This window comes from Tamandua tetradactyla, chromosome 22, assembly GCF_023851605.1.
Source record: "Tamandua tetradactyla isolate mTamTet1 chromosome 22, mTamTet1.pri, whole genome shotgun sequence".
Taxonomy (NCBI): domain Eukaryota; kingdom Metazoa; phylum Chordata; class Mammalia; order Pilosa; family Myrmecophagidae; genus Tamandua; species Tamandua tetradactyla.
The window spans coordinates 23,876,491-23,899,889 of NC_135348.1; the positions used below are offsets into that span (position 1 = coordinate 23,876,491).

The 23,399-nt window shown below is 37.4% G+C and overlaps 1 protein-coding gene and 1 long non-coding RNA gene across 4 annotated transcripts in view; one reads left to right on the plus strand and one right to left on the minus strand.

Moving 5' to 3' along the window:
• Positions 1-5,364: 5,364 nt before the first annotated feature.
• GYPA (glycophorin A (MNS blood group)) overlaps positions 5,365-23,399 on the plus strand; it is a 28,704-nt gene continuing 10,669 nt past the window's right edge. Inside the window, exons 1-3 of one of the 2 annotated variants that reach the window (XM_077139586.1) lie at positions 5,365-5,587; positions 9,772-9,843; positions 11,297-11,356. In XM_077139586.1, coding sequence (XP_076995701.1) covers positions 5,551-5,587; positions 9,772-9,843; positions 11,297-11,356 — 169 coding nt within the window. In that variant the 5' untranslated portion in view covers positions 5,365-5,550. The remainder of the gene's footprint in view (positions 5,588-9,771; positions 9,844-11,296; positions 11,357-23,399) is intronic. The other variant, XM_077139587.1, reaches the window with a different exon arrangement.
• The window catches only part of LOC143666075 (uncharacterized), a 60,822-nt gene continuing 57,343 nt past the window's right edge, over positions 19,921-23,399 (minus strand). For both annotated transcript variants that reach the window (XR_013167362.1, XR_013167361.1), the window contains one exon: positions 19,921-20,151. This is a non-coding gene — a long non-coding RNA (uncharacterized LOC143666075). The remainder of the gene's footprint in view (positions 20,152-23,399) is intronic.

Genomic DNA, 23,399 nt, shown 5'->3' on the forward strand with positions numbered 1-23,399 from the left:
TTCTTCTCCCTAGACCTGGGTTTTCATTCTTTAGATCTCAGACATTGCTTGCTTTGGAATGCCTTTCCAGAACCCCAAGCCTGAGTGAAGTGCTCTCCTCATGTGCCCACTTGGTACCCTCTGCTTCCTACTATATATCAATTGACATCCAAATTTCAGGTGCCTTTTCACTTACCTGTCTCCCAAATAATCCCTAAATTCCTGAAGGGAGAGGAGGGAAGACATTTTCAGTTGTTAAATGTTGTGTCTCCAGCATTCAGCACAGTTTCTGGTAAGTGACTGAATGAATGAAGAGCAAACTAGACCTATCAGTTCTTAGCAGACAAGACATATGTGACACCTGATTTCAGAACGGTGATGTGGAATTAGAGGCAATCTAACCAATTATAATTGTAAAGAAAGGGAATGGGGCCCTGGATTTAATCTCAACTCTAAAACATCTTGAGCAGCTCTCCTAACTAATTTGGGTTTGCAAACCCAAATACAGAAAGGACGTAGGCACAGAGTACAAATGAATGTGGTACTTCATTATTGTTCTCAATTATGTATCACCCTTTCTTTAGGTGTTTTTTACAGCCCCACCACTGCCATGTGACTTGTAAGATTTCCCTTTGGAGGAAGCATATACTTCCTTGCCCCACTGATGTCAACTTGGCCTGTCATTTGCTTTGACCAGTAGAGTGGGAGCAGAACTGACACACGCCAAGTCTGAGCAGAAGCATTAAGTGCCATTACACAGTTTGACCAATTTTTTCCTCCCTCTGCAACAAGAACAGCCTATTCCAAATGGGGGCTGCTCCTCCAGCTTAGATCCTGGAATAAAGCGGACAAAATGTAATGTGAAGCAGCTAGGAGAAAAAGTCTGAGATGATGGCATGGTAGTCCATGACAAACTGGGATCTGTCCTGTAACAACCTGTTGAAGAATGCTTTAAAATTACTGTTGGGTTTCTTTTCTTTCTTTGTTTTGTATATATGTATATTATCCAGTTTGAAAAGTGAGAAAAAAAACACAAAACAATAAATGCGTATTTAGAAAAAAAAATGTAATGTGAGCGCAAAATGAACCAGTGTTGCTCTAAGCCACGGAGGTTTCAAGGGTTTATCACAGTATGTTTTTCATAGCTGACTTATGCAAGCAGCCGGTGAAGGACTGGCTAACTGGTGAAAGCGTACCTGTTCCAAGGGACGGCCAGGCCTTGGCTGCACTGGGTTGCTGTCATGTGGCAACGCAAGCTCACTCTTACCAGAGTCTCCTGTTGTTTAGGAGAAACCAGAAATCCTAATATTTAATTTAAAATACCTCCTTTTAAATGTTCAATATTTTAAATAACACTTAAGACTAAACACAGTAAGGCCAAACCTCTTACCCATCTCTCAGTTTCCCCATGTATAAAATGAGAATGGTAGTATCCATTCTGCCTATCTGACAGGTTATTTTGAATGTCAGATTGGTCTAAATGTGCATCTTTTTTTAATATTAATTGAAATTAAAAAAAATTTTTTTAAAATATTAAAAACTGAAATATTAAAAAAAAAAAAAAAAAAGTAACAGAGAAAGGTAAAAGAAAGAAGTCAGACCACTCTGGAAAAGCAGGCAGACATCCCTAAAAAAAGGTGACCAGGTGCCCAGGAAACCAGCAGGGCAAACCACTGTTTCTCAAGTTTTCTCTCACTCCCCTGTCCTTTGGTGCTCCATACAAAACAAGTAAAGGAGATTTCTCCACTAACGTGCGACTGTCTTCAGAAATAACATGAGCCTGAAATAGTTGGAGCATAAATAACTTGGGAGACGGGTAAGTTGCAGATCTATGCGGGTTGACCCAAGTTGATCCAAGTTGCCTTTCCTAGTTTACAACTTTATACTTAGTTTCTGTTCTTACACTGATTTATCCAGTGCCACTAAGAGAAATAGCCCAAACACATGCATTACCAAGAAATCAGGATGCAGCTTCCAGGTTTAATTAAAAGTTTCAAACATACTTGTTTTCCTGTAGGTACATACTCAAAATTCTCAAAAGATATGTTCCCATTTGTAGGACTTTATGATAATCTTGAAAATGTGCCTCAGTAGGAATAAAAGGAACATTGAGGAAATGCCTGAAAGGAAAAAGTATCATCTGATGTATAATTTTTGGTCACATTTTCAGGTCCCACTTTCTTTCCTTCCATTTTGCAGATATGCCACTAGAGGTCAGCATATAGTGCTGCTTTGGCACACCCTGAGTGCGATGCTGGGTCAGACCTTCAATTTTCACGTGGAGAAGCTGCCAATGTTTGCCTTTCTTTAATCAGGCCCAGGGAGTGTCAGCATTTTGGTCCGAAGGAAGCCATAAACCCGAACTTGACCCAAGGTCATTTCCCACGCCAGGTTGTTACGAGCTGACAAGTCCTTCCAGTGACTTAGAGCAGAGCATCCATTGCTTTCATGCAGCCTCATGAACATATAGGGCTCCCTGTGTCATGTGGCCCTCATCGCCAATGACAGGGGTTTGCTGACATTAGCAGCAAATATTAATACTAAGGTATTTTTTTAAAAAAATTTGCTTGGCCACTAAGGGACACCAGCAAGGTGCTGGAAACAGAACAGGGAGATAGGACCTAGAAGCACAAAGCAACATGATATGTGGGACACCCTGAGACAGGTGCCAAAGGAACTGGCTTACATAAGTTCCAAAAATGCTAAAGAGTTCCAAGAATGATTAATGGGGTGACTCTGCAGGACAATGGGAGGTCACGAGAGAAGGTATGAAAACTGGCTTTTAGGCCAACTTTCCTTTTCTCCTTTCTGTTTTAGCAAGGGACCTCTATGCTGGGGGTAACCTAAAGCTAGACTATATTAGAGGATGTGTGTATAGATAAGACTCTACCCCCTATGACAGCCTGAGAGAAATCTCTTTCCTCTAGACTGCAATGCTCAACTGTCATTTATTGATTTAATGAGCATTTATTTTATCCAACACTCTTTTAACAGGTTTTAACAAACATTTATTTTATCCAAACACTCAGTGGTGAATAAGATAGCCACAGGCAGAGAGTACCCATTAGAACTTAGAGTCTAGTTGGGGCACAAAGGTGAGGTCATGCAGTGTGAGAAGTCCCCGTGATAAGGGAAAAACAGGATGCAACATGAGTGCAGAGCAGGGACCCTTGACCCAGACTTAGGGAGTCAGAGAAGGCTTCCAGGAAGAAGTGCTATTAAACTGAGACACTTGGGAGGGACACATAAGAGAATAAGCAAGCTCTAAGCATAGGTAGCACAGTCCAGAAGAAAAAGGAATAAAACTATTTTATTTTTGAGCATACAGTTTTGGATCTTGCTGTTTTCCACTTTACTAGACTCTGTGCCAGTTTGAAAGTATTATGTACCCTAGACGAGCCATGTTTTAATCCTGATCCATCTCATGGGACCAGACCTACTGTTTAAGGTGGGCAACTTCGATTGGATTGTTTCCATGGAGATGTGACACACCCACTTGTGGGCGTGGCCTTTTATTTAGATGCAGATGTCATTCCACCCGTTCCAAGTGGATCTTGCTTAGTTTACTGGAGTTTTGTAAAAGGAGAAGCATTTGGGAGAAACATCAAGTGCAGATGCTTGAAGAACAGTTACTTCAGAACTGACAGAGACATGGATAGTTTGGAGATGCCTGGAGTGCAGACAGAGAGAGCAGGTGCCTAGACACAGGCAGAGCCCGGCAGACATCACCACGTGACTTCCCAGGAGATACTAGGCAAGCCAGAACCCAGAGTTGTGTCCTGGAGGAGCGAAGTAAAGACCCACAGATGCTTAGAGAGGAAGCCACTGGCATCAGAAGCTGGAAGCAGTGGAACTGGGAACAAGAACCAGCAGATGCCAGCCACATGTTTTCCCATGTGACAGACATTGGCCTTCCTTGAGCTAAGGTATCTTTCCCTGGATGCCTTAGTTTGGGTATTTTTTTCTGGCCTTAAAACTGTAAACTTGTAACGTAATAAATTCCCTTTATAAAAGCCATTCCATCTCTGGTATATTGTATTCCAGCAACATTTAACAAACTAATACAGTCTCTAGTCATTAAATAATTTTGAGAGCCTAATTTTAATAGCTGCCTAATACTGAATTATTAGGATAGCAACAACATTATTACCCATTTTTCTGTTGTTGAGCATTTTAAGGCTCATGCTACTGTTCTTCCTGAGCAAATTTTTTTACTGCTTATATTAATAGTCACAAAATCTCTTTTATTGGACTATCTATTTCTGCAACCCAACCTAACAGCCAGTCACAGCAAGTACTGAATTTATGAAAGATATTAGTTACCAATTAGTTAAATTAACTATTAATTTTACTGCAATTAGTTTTTCATGATTTGGCATGGCCTTAAGAGAGCGCCAGTGTTCTGGGGCTTTAAAAGTCTTGTGCTGCCCCTCAGCTTATCCCTCCATGACCCTCATTCTTGGCCTCTAGTCTGCCTCTAGTTCCTTCATCCATCTCTTAATCTCAAGCGCCCTTCTTTCTAGAATGTTCCACTCATATTTATTCCCATCTTCCACCCAGTAAATGAAGTTCTTCTCTCTGACCAAGTTTCCTGAAGCTGCAATAGCCACTTCATAAATAGTTTTTTTAAAAAAAGAAAGACTGCATTTACGGTAAATGTAAAAATACATATATATATATACAACCAGTTTACTTGGCAAATTGATTTTCTGGGGACAGGCAGGAAAGGTTCCCACAGATAAATCTTTCAGGAAGTGTGACAATTTAGGAGCAGTATCCAGTCACCTTTCTTTGAGCTGTTTCAGATCTAATTCATATTGTGTTTGCTCTGCCTCCTTTTAAAATTGCTCTTGTTCAGACTTCCACGCCCCTCATTTTAACCTGCTTTACAACAAGGGTACTTTGTGGTTTTTGTTTTTGTTTGTTTTTGAGTGTTTGCATTTATTATTCTGTTAGTAGCTGACGCTTACCTAATGAAGCATCTTCTTGAGAGAAACTATTCACAGGTTCCACAATACACAAATACCATCTGTTCATTTGAACCCTATTTTGAATTAACAAATTCTTGTGTCTCAGGTATACATTGCTGGATAATTTGACAGGAGTTTGAGTGTTTTTTTTAAAGCAAGAGCACTCAAGTGGTCATTCAAGTTCTCAAATACATTTGTATCACCTATGAGGAGTCATTTTCATCTTGGACAGCAGGAGGCCTCAGGCTTCCACAGTCTGATTCTGGCTTGTTCAGTTGGAAGCATCCAACTGCTACTACCTTGCAATGCCTACTTGATTTATGCAAAGCAACTTTAATGCATGGCAGTTAGTTCCTTGAAGAGAAGATTTTTTTCAACATCTTAATCATCCCAGCTAAGCAGATACCCAAGTATCTTTATTGACTGGTGTTTAACAACTTTGCAGAATTTTAAATGCTGCCTGTCTATCAGCTGATGATGGCCTCGGAAAGGTGGGCCTAAAAGATAAGAGTGTCCAGGCTGGGTCAGAGCCTGACACTGTCCTTGGTGGTGCTGGCGGTTTTCTTACACTGACTTTTGCCAACCAGCTCATGATCTCAGAATGTATGAAAAGCTAATAATTGCTCTACTATTGTCAGGTAAGTGAAAATTTTTAAATTTATGCTCTTGTATCAGGTATGAGATTATAGATTAAAATACAATTTGCTTCATTTATATTCTACTGTACTTAAATGAATAAATCAATCCCAAGCTGGTGGATAGATTTTACTGAAACTCAGGGGGCAAATGGGGTGGAGATAGCATATCGGAGTCCAGTTATTGTGGCTGGATCACAGTTTTCCAGTAGGAGAAGCATGCTTCAATTCGAGCCTAGCTAGAATTATAATAACTGTATGTAACATTATGAGAAACACCTTGTATTAATAGAATAGTTGATTTGTTTGTGTTATGATGAGCTTAACTTTCAAATTATAGACTAATTTATGACAGTGATGTCAGATATCTGGCCTTCAATTTTGAAAACATACAATATCATGCTTCTGACAAAATGGTACAAACCACAAGCATGAACTCTGAAACCCACACAGGAGTTTTTTCCCTTTCTGTGGATCCATTACTGAGATGTGATGAAGGAAAAATTAAAAATAAAAAAAAAGCAACTCTTACTGGCTGAGGTTTTATGCTGTTTTGGAAGAAGCCTAAATCAATCCATTAAAATAAAGAAATAATGCAAAGGTGTTATTAAATTGTATTGAATTAATGTAATGTTTGCCTTCTTCCTGAGAAAGTTAATCCTCCTCTTACATGCAGGCATTGTTCTAACCCAAGTTTAAAGGTTTTCAAATAAAGGAGAAGATCATTCTAAAGGCACTCTGTGTTCATTACTTCACACACTCCATTATCAAGGGTCAGTTGCACACTCTTGGAAGGAGGAAAGAGACGTAGCATTTTCTAAGGTAGACTAATAGAAAAAAAAGTCTAACAGTTAAGAAGATAGGGATGTGGCACAGAAATAACTGGGTCAAAATCCTGGTTCGAATTATCTTAAAGAATGGGTAAACTTAAGGTAAATTACTTACCCTCTCTTTACCTCAAATTCCTTTTTGTAAACTGGGCATAATGTTGGTATCTACCTCATAGTAATAGCATAAAGATTAAGTAAGGCAAATAATGGAAGGCACTTATTCTAGTGCCTGGCATGTATTAGGTACTATATAAGTATTAGCTGTGCTAATAAGATAGACGAAGGAAGAAACCAGGGTATGTGATTGATGGTTCTTGACATGTCAGAGAGAAAAGGAAAACAGAAGGCCAACAAGGCTACTCTAATCTTTTTTTAAGTAGCAATGATGTTGTGTAATATCTAAATATATTCAAAAATTTGTAGGGCTATTAAACAGAAAAGAAAGGAAGCATTCTTTGTTGTTCCAGGGGACAAATTGGGGACTACTCAGTCAAAATTAGAGCATCACATCCTTTTTTATTTTTTCGGTGTAGGGACACAATATTTGGAAGAGCCTCGTATGACTTAGAGCAGCCAACATTTGGAAAGCATTCTAGAAAAGAATAAATTCTTCACAATGACAACTACACAGGCGGATAGTGAGTGAAGGCCTTCGATGGCACTTCTCAAGGTATCACTGAAACAACAGGACTCTGAAGGCTCCAGCAGCCTTCATTGCCAACGCTGATCTCACCCCAGCATCTTCTCAGGCTCTTCAAGGAAACTGCCTTGAATGATAGAAAGGTGTGAGAACAGATTATTCTTCATTGACTCATTATTGAAGAGAAGAATCTAGAAGATAAGGAAGGTTAAACATCTTTGGCAGGAGAGAGAAAAAAAAGGATGGTCTTGCTTTTTCTAATCTTAAGGATAAAGCCAATATTTCCAATTCAAAGTCTATTGGATTTCATCCTCCAAATAGAGAGTAAATTTTTAAGGAAATGACTTGATTCCCAACCCCTGAATTCATTCATTCATTTTTTTCTTTCATTAATTACATGCCTGAGGCTGAGCCAGACACTGAAGACACAGCAGTAAGACAAATGAGTTCTCTGTCTATTCTGGCTGGGTCGGGGGAGCTGGTGGGGGAAACACAGACAATAAACAGAGCAACAAGTAAAGTATTAAAATGAGAAAAGACAGTAAAAAAAAACACAAAGAGAATAAAACCAGTTATGGCAAGAGGCATGAATGTAGAAGTCTGCTTTAGAAAAAGATAGTGGGAACATCTTCTCTTAGTAAACTGAGTGAGAGTTGAATAAGGACAGGGAGGAAATTTTGCAAAATCTAGGGAAAGGGCACTGTAGGCAGAAGGGACAGCAAGGGCAAACGTTCTGAGACAGAAGCAAGGTTAGTGTACTCAAGGAAAGTTAGAAGTCCAATATTGGAGCACAGGGAAGGAGGCAAAGATGGAACCTAATTTTTTGAGGGCATGATAAAGAGCAGAGATTACATTTTGAGTACAAGGGAAAGCCATCGCAAAGTTAAAGCCAAGAAACAATGTTATCTGATTTGTGTTTTTAAAAACATCTCTCTTGTTGCTGTATGGAGAGTGGATTATAGGCAGTCGTGAGAAGAATTTTGGACACTGGCTAATAACCCATTATAGTCATTGAGGCCAATGAAACCATGGAAGAGGATAGTAACAATGGAGATGAGTAAAAGTGAAGAAATTTAAGATGTATTTTAGAGGTATAACAGGGAAGGCCTACTGGTGCACTGGATATGGGAGTCAGGAAGGAGAGAAATCTAAGTTGTCTCTAAGTGAGTGATGATGCAATATATAAAAACAAGGAAACCATATATGTAATAAAACAGAGCATCCAATACAATGATAGCCTTTAAGAGCTAGAAGAGACCTTAGCAGTGATCTATATAATCTATTTATTCCACATATCAGGAAGTTGTGACTATAGATTGAAAATATTTTGGCATTGTCAAACAGCTAGTAGAAGAGCCTCTATCAGACCTTGCATCTTGAAGATTTTGGTGCAGAGAGCTTTCTACGTCATTCAATAATTTTCAAATTATGGCCTGCAGAGGCACAGGATTTCTGTAATTTCTCCAGGGATTAAGATGGGATATTGGGAAGCTTTGAACTCTAGACCCTGAATATGCACATATATATCTACAGCATCCCCTGATATCTACTTTATAGTGGATTTTCAAATAAGCTTTTTATGTGAAAATCAGATTCTGGTGCTAAAAAATAATTTTAGAACGCAGTGTGATATTACTTTAATTAGGAAATTATGTCATAAACTAGAACCCTCTTTAAAAAGTTCCTGGGTCTTGTTTAAAAATTCAGGCAAATTTGCATTCCCAGTCATAATATACTCATTTAATTGGGAAATCCAAAAGGACTTTATTCATCAGTTATCTCTATAATCTAGCACAGTGCTTGGCACATAAGGGGATATTGGTTGAATAAGCAAGGAATGAAGTAGAGGGAAGTAGGAAGAGAGGGAGGGAGGGAGAGGAATATTTGCTTGCATTTGGTTCGGCAAAATCAGTGCTCCACATAGCAGACCACGCTCACCCGTATATCCTGTCACATACCCCTGCAGGTACACCAACAGGAAAAGCACATGTTTTAAATGACTAATAAAGTTAAAAAGGCATTTTATCTCTCCTCTCTCTCTCTCTCTCCCTCTCTTGCTCTCTCCCTCTCTTTGTCTCTCTTTCTAGGAACCCAAGAAGAAAGTTTTTTGAACTGTCCATTTAATTGTTACAGAAAAGAGGTCTGAGCTGGGTGTCAGGGTCAACATGGCCAATAATTCATTAAAAGCAAAACCTGTGTCTTCATTTACATATCCCACACATTGTCAGGCACATGACAGGCATTAAATACTAGTTGCAGGAATGACAAATGACCAGAATTTTACTCTGGGCTAAACTATGTAAATTGAACTAACCTCCATGGGCCCCACTTTCTTAGTACCTTTTAAATAAAGCACAGTTGAGATGGTATCTAAAATCCCTCCCATCTCTAAATTTCAATGAATCCTCAAAGGTCATCCTGAGATATGCTGTAGATGGGTTCCCAATGTTAGAAGTCTCTTTAACTTTGTGATGAAATTGAGCTTTTAGACAGGACTGAATACTCCACTGTGAATTCCTTTGGAGAATGAGTCCTGACAGAGGGTACAGATGGGAGAGTATCTCAAAAGTGATTTATACAAATTCTGAATTGGGAAACTGAGCCTCACATTCTTGGAAAGAATTTCTTTTTACTTTGGTTTCTAGATGATTACTGAAAACTCTGTGAAAGTGTTTGGGGAGCATATTTTAAATAATTTTCCCGACTTGTTTTTACAGGTTATGCGTCTGCAGGAAATAACGTAAGTCATCCCAATACCACTGTGACAACACCACCAATAAAGACAGCTGGTAAGCTTGTATGTTTACATAGTAGATTTTCAGCTATTAGTATTAGAGCTACATATCTTATAAGCACCTATCTGTGTAGTTTTCTGTGATAAGTGAACTAAAAGAAACAATACTGAAAAAAAAAATCACAGGGTTTTCTCTGAGTGATGGGATTGTGAATAAGTTTTTTTTCTATTTTTTTAATCTTTTAAAAATTTTCCACAAAGAGAATCATATAATGTAAGCAGGAGAGGTTAAAGAAAATTTTAAGCAGACTGAAGAAAGAAAACCTCTGCTTTTAAAGAGATCTGTATCAATAAGCAATACTGACAAGCATTAATGGAGAGAAATCAAGATAGCAGCGTACTGATTTCATTGTTGTTGTTGTTACTTGAATGAAATTGGTTCTGATGTATGTTGGGACCGATTTCAAGAATCTGGAGCAGAAAAGGTCAAGAATTGACAGCAAATACAAGAGATAACCCATTATCAATAATTTTCCCATTTTCTGATTTTTATTGAACTTGTTTTTGTGATGGTGCAATAATTCACCTCCATAGGCTTAAATGCCATGCTAAGAGCAGCTAAGCCTAACAGGGAGGACTAAGGTAGCTAAGGTGGTGTAGCTAATGTAGCCAAGAGTACCATAAAACTGACAGCCAATGGAATCTTAGGATACTTTATTGCCTAGAAAGGCTCTTTCTAGGTGTGTGAGCCTGTCTCAAAGAAGTGAATGACTCAGGGCCATTGTAAGCCTCCCAAATCCTGAAACATTGCATGTTCTTCTCTCAGTCCCCTGGCACCACACCAATCCCCATTGTACAGGATGGGAGGAGAACCCACGCCCTCACCTCCTCCAGAGCCTTTTTTCTTCTGATATTTTTTATATCAAACTGAAATTCAACAGTTTGCCTTGAAAGTCCAAAGGAAAAGGGCTGGGTTTCTCTCTGAGGAATGCATAACCCTACAAGGTATTCTTACATCTCAAACAACTGACTAACTACAACAAGGAAACCCAACTCAGTTGAATTGGGGACGCGAAATTCCAATCTCTGGTGATAAATAAAGGAGGAAGACAAGTTAACGTTTTCTGATTACCTATGTTTCTTCCATTTCAATTTGAAAGTGAGGCTGTTTCTGATTAAGATTAGGCCTTTGTACTCTCAACCTTTAGGGACCTCAACTTGTAAATATTCCTTAACAGTTTCCATGCAAGAGCAATTACAGATCTGCAGCCTATGTACCACTTTGGACCTCAGGTACAATGCATGAAGCAGTATCTAGTGATAGAGAAAATGAGTTCCCTGCTTTGCAAAAACCATATTATCATGAGAGAAGAATGTTTAACTTGTACTATCATTTTGTTTTAACAGAGTTATGATGCAAACATAAATACATATAATACATATTCATTATAGAACAATGGGAATTTACAGACATTAATATTTCTTACTGAAAACCTGTCTTGTACCAGGCACCCTGTCAACTCCTTTACAAGGATCATTTCATTTTAACCAGACAGTAACTCTACGGGGTAAGTGTTATTCCCTTTGCACAAAAGTCAAAAAGGTTAAGAAATTTGGGGGGCATGCAAATCCCGTCAGTTGGATTGGAGAGCCCTCATCCTTAACCAACATTTTCTACTTCCTTCCTCAAGAGAGGATAAAGATCATCCCCTATCCTGCCATTCAGACATAAGCCCTGTGGCCATTTTGGTGCAAATCTTCCAGATTTTTTTCTATGCATATTTATAAATGTACACTTAAAAACAGGACATTGTTTTATGTAATACTCTGAAACCTGTTTTTTCTTCACTCAGTGACTGTTTTGCCATATCAACAAATGCATTCATAAAACAGCAGTTTTGTGGTTGCATAATATTACATCTGATACACTTGCCATAGTGTACTTGACCCGAGTTAGAGGATGGTTTGAGCTCAGACTGCCACCTTTCCCTGCACCCACAAATGCATCTTGTGATTTGGACCAGATGTGTTGGCCAAGAGAGACAACAGAGATAGAACACATCCCCCAGCTAATAATGATGTGCTGCTGAGTTCCTTCCCCTTGTGTCCTGAGCATATGTAAACATTCACTGCAGATGGTCACGCTGAAATAGTTATGACATCCAGTTCACAGTCCCTCCATCCTCGTCCTAGTGGTGTACCTGTCCTTGGTGGGAGAAAGCAGTGGTCCTTCCACTGTGCATGAGAGGGGTGAGCTCCCACTGTTTGCCAGCAAACTGGGATCTACTGGCCATAGGGATGAATACTCAGAGCAAAGCAGGCCTTGCCCTGTCTTTTCTCTACGTGAGTCCCCCGCTTTCCCATCAGTGCTGGGTAAGCCATGCTTTCACTGGCAACCTCAGCTCCTGTATTGGAGTGTGTTGACATCTCTTTTGATGTTTCCCTCTTTTTTTTGGCCAACAATTTGGTTCAGCAAGCTGGACGCTATCAGTTTAGCACAGCAAGCAGGGTGCAGACGTTTGATAGTCCAAAATAACCTATGCCATATTTTTTAATATTTCAGTTATTTTCACTTTGCAGTCTCTTAAACAATGCTGCAGTAGACACCCTTGTAGACTCATCTCTGTGTACATGACATTAGTTTCTAGAAGCAGAATTGTGTTATATCAAAGGTATAAGCATTTTAGAGGTTTTTGATGAATATTGCCAAATGTGCTTCCAGAAAAGTTACAGCAATTTGTATATCCACCAGTGTATTTTGAGAGTATATGCCTTTGAAACTTCTTGCCAAATGATATGCTGGAAATCATTTTATTTTTGCCAATATGATTGTGTTCCAATTTTTATTTCCTTAATTACCAACAAAAGTAAACCTTTTTTTTCATTTATTTTTTTAACAGCTTTGCTAATGTATAATTTGCATGCAACAAAATCTACTCATTTCAAGGGCACAATTCAGGGCCAGAACTAGGGTGAGGCCAGGGAGGTATCAACTCAGGTCCAAAATTTAAAGAGCAGCAAAACCTTAGTAATCAAGATAAATGAAATCTCAATGCAATATTTTTAAAACTCAAAATTAATTACAGAAAATCCATATGGAATAAAATATGGACATTTTAAATACAAGACAGGATCTATCCGAGTCAGGAGCAGGGTGAGGTGAGTGAGGTGAGTACAGCGAGAGCAGGTCATCACCTGTCGCCTGGTGACTGTCCTGGTCGAGGAAGACCAGCCTATTCCAATCAGTGACAGAGCTGAGTTCCGCTAGGATTCAGTCTTTTAAAGACGTTGTTTCTCTTCACCCCATCTTCTAGCAGTTAGCCTTCCAGAGGCCCCAGCTGACATCTCGTGGTGTTTACTTGTCCTGGCTCCTGTTTCTCAGTGGTTCCTTAACCCCAGCTGTGGTTCCTCTCACTCTGTGAAACGGCCAACATGTCTGAAAAGCTTCGCTGCCTCTCAGGTCCACTTACAAACAAATGTTTCCAGAGGAAGGCTGGTGGCAAATGTCAGGCTTGCCTCTTTGCACATCTCCTCTCAGCCTCAAATCCTACTGTGTTGGTAGCCTCTGCAGCCCTCCATTAGATGTTTTAAAGCTGTCCAGCTTTTCCACTTGTCATCAGCTGGAAGGTTAATCTGCAGCAAAGGTAGTCAGCCCTGACTGGAAGCAGATGTCTTTGTTAATTTATTTCTCCAATGAGTTTTGGATCATTTGGGAAAGTTAACCTTTATACAATGCCAAAATATTCCCACTGTTATTTTAGTCAGAATACTGAAGGAATAGATTAGCTATTTTTTTTGCAATGTTAGATCTTCCAATCGGGACTCTATTATATCTTTCCATTGAGTTGCATCTTCTTTTAGGTCCCCAAGAAGAGTTTGAAATTTTCTTCAAATAAATTTTACGTACTTTCATAAGAGATATTTTATAAATTTTGCTATTTTAATTAAAACATTTTGTTGTATTTTGAAGTATTTATTTTTGGCCTAAGGTGTATATATTACTTTATGTATATTCATTTTGTAACTGTGTTAAAATAGTTGACGGTCTTTGGTTTCCAAATTAGACAAACATATTCTTTATAAAAAATGATAATCTTGTTTCTTCATTTTGAGTAACTATTTATGGCCACTTTTTCTCTTATATGGCATTCATTAGAACTTTCTAAACAATGTTACATAATGATAGTGCTGGCAGCATGTTTATATATGAACGTCATACCATTAATTATGATATCTCCTTTGCAATCATCACCCTTATAATGTTAAGACATTTCCGTCTAGTCCTAAACTAAGATATTTAATGACAAAAAGATATTGTATTCTATGAAAAGCCTTCAGCATCACAGCTGAAAGTTTGAATGTTGACGTGTATGGCCTTATGATGTGATTAATTATGATAATAACTTTCCTACAATTATTATGGAAGACAAGATATCTGTTTTCCCTGGTATAAAAGGGATACTTTCTAAACTTTTCTTTCTTTAGGAATGTCTGTTAACCTTTTGAACCTCTATTGCTACCATTGTAATTCTGTTCTGTAGTATGTTCAAATGATGAATGATATCAATGGATATTATAAAATTGCACTATCCTTCTCATCCTGGTTTAAGTTACTTGGACATTATATAAGATTCTTTTAGTATCATGCTGCATTTAATAGTGTATTTACGATCTTTTTATCTTTATTCACTATATATAAAAATTTTCTGCACTTTACTTGTATGTACCCATGTGCATGTGCTTTCAAAAAGCTATATGGATTTTTCTTTGCCTATTTCTCTTACAAATAATTTAAGAATCACTATTCTGTGCCTGTGTTAAACATGGAAACGATTTAGAAATAGCATCCATCTCCTCTCTATTAGAAGATTATTTTTAAGAATAGATGAACACTTTATCAAAAAAAAAATGTCAATAATAGGAGGACATAAGGGAGGGATATGGGATTTTTTTTTCATTTTTCCAGAAGAAATAGAATGTTCTCATATAGATTGTGGTGGTAAATGCATTACTATGTGATTTTTACCAGTAGCCACTGACTGTACACTTAGGATGTGTGACTAAAACTGCTTGTTTGGGTTTTTTTTTTCAAAAAAGAAGTGATAGAATGTATCAAAAGAACACAGATTTCCCACTGACCAAATCTGGAACAATTTTAGTATCAAAATAAATAGTAATAATAAAAGATTAAAACCCACTAAATAAGATAAGAATTCATAAGTATAACATTGATTGTAAATGATTAAACAATTGAAAGTTTGATTATAAATAGGATATTTACTTAGATTTCAAATATCCCTCCCCCCCAAAAAAGGTCATTATTAGGACAACTGGTAAACTTTCACTGAAGTCTGAGGACTAGATGGCTATATATTTCAATGTTAATTTCCTGATTTTGATGGTTATATGTGGTTATGCAGAAGAATTCCTTGCTTGTTAAAAAGATACACAAATAGAATGCATCGTGTTAGTAACTTGCTCTCAAATGGTTTGTGAAAAAGAAAATTCTTTTTATTATCCTTGTATCTTTCCTTTCAAAATATGAAGGACAAAAAAGTTAGATGAAAAAAACTAGATGAACAGGTATCTATTCTCAAATTATACATGAATAAATTATATTATCTGATCTTGAAAATTTTTAAGCAAAGGGAAATATTCAAAACCAACAATGTATATTAATATATTTTCTTCCATAATGACACTTTAACTCTATACACTTTAGCATGCATCTCCTAAGAAAAAGGATATTCCTTAAACCAGCACAACCATTTTATGATCTAAAAATTTTGATAATCCCATAATATAATCTAAATGTGGTCCACTTTCAAATTTCTCCAATTGTCCCAAATGTCCTGAGTGTCTTTTATAGCTGCTTTGTTTAAAATCAGTATATGATCTACATTCACTCATTGAATTTGTTTGTTACCTCTCTTTTAGTGTAGGCTGATTATCCAACTCCTTTTCTCATTGACCTTTTAAAGTTTCCAAAAGAGATGTCTTTTAGAATGTTCTACATTTTGATTTAATTATTTCCTCCCAAAGGGCATTTTCTGGAAGAAGTTTCCTTCGTGGCTACTTACTTGCTCAGGTCTTAAACTTTTCCGTAAGCTAATTTAATCATTTATACTTTTCTAGGCATTTTTGTTTTAGTTAATCCTTTAAAATGTTGGAAAGGAATTGAACATAATAATATGTTTTAATTTTAGTTTAAAAAATTGCCTCTGTAACCTGACACCGTGGGATCAGCAACTACAACTCCATCCCGACCAAAAGGGGGAAAAGAAGTGTAATTAATAAAGTAGCAGTGACAGAGAGAGTTCAAATAGAGTCAAGAGGCTACTCTGGAGGCTGCTCGTACACAAGCCTTAGGTAGTCCTTACTACTTATCATAACCTGCCAAACCCCAACCAGGACCATTCCAGCTAATCCTAAAGAACACCTAGGGCAATTTATAAGATTCCACAAGGGTTCCAAGAACTAGAGTAACTTTCCAGGAACCTGCAACCTCCAGATTGGTCCTTGGTCCAGATAAGTCCTGACACCTAGCCCAGCCTCTCCAGAACATTAAATAGTTCCATCTTCTTACCCCATATTAGTGACAGTCCCTTCCAATATGAAAAATCAAGAATCGCCATAACCCAAATACCCCTAAAGAGAGGTATGGAAAGATTGAAGGCGATGGTGGCATTATACAGAGATGACAGGATTTAACAAGTGAATATGAATGCTGAATCATTAAATTGATATCTCTTTTAGACGCCAGTATTTTAGAACAGCTAGAAATAAAAACCTAAAATTGTGAAATTGCAACCCATGTCAAACACTGAAATATGCCCTACAACTAATTGTGGTGCTGTGCTTTGAAATTTATAGCTTTTTTATATATATATGTCATTTTTCACAAAAAAAAGATGGGGAAAAAGTCAATTGTGATGCTAAGAAAGTATTTAAGCCCTCTAGCCTCCTATATTCTGGAGCAGCTAGAAGGAAAAATATGAGAGGATCATATGGTAGCCCATAACAAACGCTGGGATCTATCCTGTAACTACTTCCTGAAGAGGGCTTTGAAAACCATTGCTTTTTTATTTCTGTGCTTTGTATATATGTTGTACTATACAATTAAAAAAGCTAAAAAAAAATTCCTCTGTATACTTTATATTTTTCTCATCCCTAGTATTGCATATTTGTGTTTTATATCTTCTCATCTTGACTAAAATTTGCAATGATTTTTTTATTTTGTTGGTCTTTTAAAAAGCTATTTTTGTTATATTTATCAATCCCAATAGTTTATCTTTGGTTATTTTTCCTCTTATCTTTATTGACTTCTTCCTCTGAATTTCTTTTAGGCTTATTTTGCTATTCTATTACTTATTCATTTTTTGTTTAATATTAAAACAATTGAGGCTGAGAATTTTAGAAGGTCACTTTTGGCCATTCTCACTGAATTTTTATGCATAGTGTTCTTTTAGCTAATTCCTAAATAGTCAAGAATTATTGTGTTAATGTCTTCCTTAACTTAAGGGTTATTTTAGAAGAGCGCATTTGTGTGTGTTTCTCTGGGTCTATGTGTCTGTATCTGTGTTTTCCCGAGCTATTGCAATTGGGTTCTTTGTTAACTTTTACATTTTTCTTAACTTTTTCTTTTCCACATAAATTTCTTATCTTCTTGTAATGTAGTCAGAGATTATGCCCCCCCCCCCAAAATTTCTCGTTTGGAATTTTTATTAAGGATTTCTAAATAAATGTTAAGAAATGCTCACATATGTGATCACTGGAAAAGAAAATGTCTCTTTTTTATAGTTTGTGATGTTATACAAATCAACTGTTTCATCATCTTTGGTGTATCCATCTCTAGATGTTTATTACAATTAGGTTATGAATAATAGCTGACACTGCTGATAGCATTTGCTTTGCTTCAGGCTCTCCTCTAATTGATTTACATATATATTTACTCACTTAATCCTGTCAAAACTTCTATAAGGTACAGACTATTAGCACCGCTGTTTACAAAGATGAAACTAAGGTACAGAGAGATAAAGTAAGTAGTCCAACATATCAGCTGATAGTGGAATTAGTTGAAACCCAGTCAATCGGGCTCTAGAATCTGTGCACTTACTCGATTCAGTGAACTGAGTTCGTGGCCCACTAATGCAGGTATTCACAACCTTGATTTCATGTTGGAATCACTGGAGGAGCTCTAAAAAGTACTGATGACTGGGTCCCACAGCCAGAGATTCTCATTGCACTAATGCAGGGGTTGGCAAACTGTAGCCTGCAGGTCAAATCTAGCCCACTGCCTGATTTTGTACAGTCTGTAAGTTAAGAATGGTTTTTGCATTTTTAAATGCCTTTTAAAAATCAGAAGATGACTAATATTGTGTGACATGCAAGAATTACATGAAATTCTCATTTTCGTACCCATAAATAGAGTATTATAGAGCACAGACACTCGTCCATCTATAATTTGGTTTACGTATTATCTGTGTAATAAGGCTGCTTTTGAACTTCAGCAGCAGAGTTGAAAGTTGCATCAGAGACCATATGACCTGCAAAACTAAAGCATTTACTCTCTGTCAATTAATAGTAAGAGCTTTCCGACCCCTGCATTAATGGGTCCTAACCTATCATTTGAAAAACTCAATTTTAGACTGAATATTTCTTAGGTGAATTCCCATAGGGTTGCTTGAAACCTGCTCCTGAGTCCTTCCACTTTCTCTGTTTCACACATTAATGAGCTTACCCTTAGAAAGTGCGTAGAGTAAAAACAAATGGGGAAAGAGGGGTAAATTCTAAGAAAAAATCATGAGGAATGCTAACATTTCAAATAGCAAAATGCAAATGTTACTTTTCAAGCAAACCAAACTAATATACAATTGTTTTCTGAAGCTGTCCAAGCCCTAGAGAAGTATGACAAAAAAAAAAAAAAGGTATCTTAGCAAATGTAAAAATGGACCTAAAAAGCCAGGTAACCCAAATTTATATTTTAATCTGGTCTAGAACAGTTGTTATTTACCACTAACAATACATTACAATCCTGGATGCTATGGATCATTCTAATATGCCATCAAGAGTGAGAACTATTGACCTAGAATTTTGACTTTTATTTACAGTTGCTCAACCAGGGACAGGAAGTATTGGTGGCCTGAGAAGTTTGAGATAAAGTTTTCATTTTAAATGAGCATTGTTTTCATCAAGTCCACCTTCTTTAAGCCCAAATTTAATATGAGTAGAAATTTCAGCTAAAGAAAGGCCAATATTTTAATATAAAATTGGCACACCTAAAGTAAGGGAAATCCATTTTGCTCTGAGGATGGCAGGTAGGAATAATAGGATTGGAAAAATCCTATTGATTTTTTGATTGGAAAAAGTGAGGTTCCAGTTAAATTGTTACTGCTCAGAAACATCTGTCCTTCCATAATTGGATATCCCACTAAAAGTCACCTTGCCAATTCTATGTTAGATGTACAACACTCCCAACCCGGGCTATCTACAAGGTGAATTTCTCTATTTATGTATTTTTGATTAGCCCTGATTTGATATAAATGGTCATTGTAATTTGGTGAGAATTGAATCTTCTCCTAACGAACCTTTTTTATTCTGCAGAAATCACAGTAGAACTTGGTAGCCAGCTCTGCAGTCAAATGGAAGTGCATTCAAAATCCAGTTCTGCCACTTACCAGTTTGGTAACCTTGGGCAAGTTGGTCAATACTTCCAATCTTCAGTTTTTCTCCAGTACAAATAATAATGAATATATAATAATACACCCTCAGAGAATTGTTTTGAAGATGGCAAGGAAAGATGCTTGGAACATAGTAAATGAACAATAAATCTTAGCTACAAATGTGATTACTTAGACATGTAAATTTTCATGATTTTAGACTAGTGAAGGAATTTAGAAGACCTCTGCTCCATTCTCAGATTAGAATGGAATTTTGGAAACTGAGGCCCAAAAAGTTCAGTGACTTGAACTTCAAGTCCCCAACCACTTGGTTGCAAAGTAAGGTCTAGAACTCAGCTCTCCCTCCTCGCAGTTCAGCTTTATTCCACTTAGACAGTGGACGGACGCATCCCTTGTTTTCCATCTGTCTGGGCTAAAGAATGTACAATCGTTAAGAGATATAGATCGATTTTTCTTTCTAACCCTCCTGCCTCAGTAATTGTTTGGGACAGAGAGGGTGATCATAGGCTGGACAGTACAGAGCCAGGCTTAAAATGCAGTGTTCTCTAAGGGAAGCTGCTGTCTTCTTAGCCCACAGCAGCTTCAGCAGACTCAGTGAAGGGTTTGCTCTCTACCAAATTAGAGAAGGCAGATGTGTGTCCAATTGGTTGCATGGGAACTGCCAAAGCAATGTCATTTTGTACCTAAAAAGAGAAGTAAATCAATGAGTTATTTCTTTCTGAGTTTGGGTAGGGGGAGGCAGATGTGAATACCCAGTTAGAATTTACTTATGTCCATTTCATCAATGCTAACCTTCACAATAGTTTCTTAATAGTAACATTTGTCTGTAGCATAGTAAAATTCTCCTTTAAGTACAAAGTGTCTTTGCTTAGGTACATAATGAAGGAAATAAATTAGGTTGGCTAGATAAGTGGAGGGACTACTCAAAACACTAAGTCTAAATGTTATCACACAAAGCACTTCATCCTTTAAAAAGTTAACTTTTTCTGAATTGTAATTGGCTGCATTGGCTGCCTAAAACCTTGCCCAAAAAGAAAAATGAATGGCAACAGAAGGTACGGGCACCTAACCACATGATTACACCTTGTAACAGATTGAATTTGTCAGTAATTTGGCTCAAGAGCAAAACTTAATAATTTCCCTTAAAAAAAGTGCTTCCTGATAATACCCCTCTCCAAACACCTTTTGGCACAGGCAAGATCCTCATTTATACCTTTGTCTTATATTGAACAATAAGGTCTGGCAGAAAAGATAGAACCAGAAGTCAGCAGATGTGAGTTTTAACCCCAGTTCTATCCCAAATTCCTGTGCAACATCTGTGCAAATAAATTGATCAATCAGTTTTCATGGTTATGCCAAGTCCAATAACTATAGCACTTAGGAAATTTAGTTTTCCAACTTGGAAACCATTTAAAGCATTTTATGTGCAGGGTGTATCCTTGTTAAGGGTATGCTTTTACAAGATAAGACTTCTCCTATCATCTGAAACCTAAGAGGGAAGCAAAATCAAATTCAGCAGCTGTGTGAGCTGACTTTTTTATCACTTCACAACAGAAACTCACTCCTGGAAGTCGGGCATAGAGCAAAACTGCAGGTTATTTTGTCCCACATCTTATTTCACTTTTATTTGTTCTAATAACATTTCATGTTAGAAAGGTCAAGTCTTTGGAAAAGCTGCATGGTCTAGTGGACTGAGAGTAAAGCAAAAGTTAAAAGGGCTCCAAGCTCTATCATAACATGTCGTAGCTGCAAAGTTGTCACTTCACCTCGTTGGTACAACTGTGACAGTGGGAGGACTCACTCAGACTGTCTCCCCCTATGCACAGACACACAGGCTGGTTTCCTTTAGCAACTGTGAGCTCAGAGCAGTGTAGATAAAAGATAATAGAGGTGAAATGTTTGATATAATTCAGATATTATGCAAGTGCAAGCATGAAAGTACATTCTGGATTAAACAGGACAATATTTAAATTGACCTTTAAACTGCGAACGGTCAAATGGACTTTTAAGGAGCTGATTTAGCTGTAGAGAACTAGGGGCCCAGAGCACAACAAAGAAACACCTAGGAAAAGAAAGAGGGACCCAGCTCCTATTCCAGTTTTTAAGAGGTTTAGGCAAACTCTGCCTGTTGTTTTGTGGTCCCAATTTTGTTTGGATGCTTTTGACCCAGTTTACTGAACAGAAGAATCTATTGCAGAAAGCGGTTTATAGTCCACTTATCCACAGAAAATGTTTGTCTTAGTATAACAGGGCATAGCCACAGACAGATATTAGCTGGTGAGGGTTTAAGAAGCTGGCAGAGTCAGACAGCCGGGGCTGGGAGACAGGAACGGTTGCCGTCAAGTGGTACACCTGGGCATTCTTGGTGCTGATTGGAGGAATGTATTATGGGATTCGGGTTCCCTTGTCTTGAATGCTGTAAGCAACGTGAGCACTTGAGAATGTATAAAGAGGTATTTCTTTTCTTACTTCTTGCAGGGTTTTTTCAACCAGATGTTGGCTTATTTAATTTGAAGTGACTGATAAAAATTCTTTAAATTACTTCATGTGGTTCTATCTGGAAATTGTTAGCAAGTTCTTTAAAATGTAATTAAATAACAACAACAAAAAAAAAACCATAAAGGTTTATTTCTGTGATTAAAACTGTTGCTCTTTCAAGCCTAGACTGTCTTTTAACTATGGACTTTCAATAACAGGACCCCATCCTCTTGTCCTGTTGCTAAGCCAGCTCAGGTAGTAATTCCTGTTTTCTGTATCCTTTTATACAAAAAACTGAAGAAGAACTAACTGTGACAAAGGCTGTTTTATAGGCCAGCCAAAATTATTAGATCTAGAGAAAATAATGTTTAAAAACATTTTTTAATCAAACCGTCCTTAGGAATTTATGTATTTGTTTATTTACTATGTTTGTGGCTCTAAGTGACTGTGACAAGAAATTGAATCAAAGCCACTAAATGTGAAGAATTAAAGCAGTTATTTCTAAGAACATAGGTGGAAAATTTCAGTCTCAAGTCCATTTGGCCAGCAATCAGTTTTTATAAGGATTTAAAAATAAAAAAGGGGGCTTGGATAAAGTATGTGCAGCTTTTGGAAATTACCTCAAGCAATGTGTTGCCTTCAATATTAGGTATTTTCAAGTTCTGAGTACAGTTTAGAGCTTTGCTTAGAAGTAAGGACAGAGAGTTTAAAAACACTGGTCTAACTTAGTACGGATTTTAAGATGAATGTCAGAGTATAAATCTTGCTCTGTAAACTTGGGCACATTTTTTATCTCTTTGGGCTCAAGTCTCTATTTCTTTGAGCACAGTTTCCACTAAGTGGCCTTTTCCTGTGAAGAATAGCTGTTGGAAGAGAATTGTTTGTTAGAGGGTTAGAATTATTTTGAGGAAGTTCAAAACTTATGTTTGTGAGCTTTCTCTCCCTGAACACTTTCTCATATTGATACAAAAAAAGTGACACATGATTTGCTTATAAAGGTTAATACCTTTTCCAACCCTATCTCCCTTCTCTGTCTTTCTTTAAAATTAAAAGCATCAGTGTGTCAGTTTCAAGAGACGTGAAAACCTATTGTTGGGTATTTGCTGTACTTTTTTCATTACTTGCTCACATTTTCTGTCCCTTTAAATGAGATCCCTGTCTACAAGCCTGCTCCAGCACAGCCAACGTGGAGAAGTAAAGGGCCCCTCTTAAGGAGTAGCTTGTTTGCAAGGCAACTGCTTGTCTTGGCCACTCTTGAATCCAAGAGTAGGATCCTTTTAGGAAGAACCCCAGGTGTGCTCTTTGCCCTGTGTCATCCCTCCTACCATTGACAGTCATCTCCCCAAAACTAAAATCTGATTAAGGCTCTTCATTGGCTTTCCATTGTCCAAGAATAAAATTCAAGTCTCATGGCTTGGCCCACAGCATCTGGCTCTTTTCTACATCTTCAGCA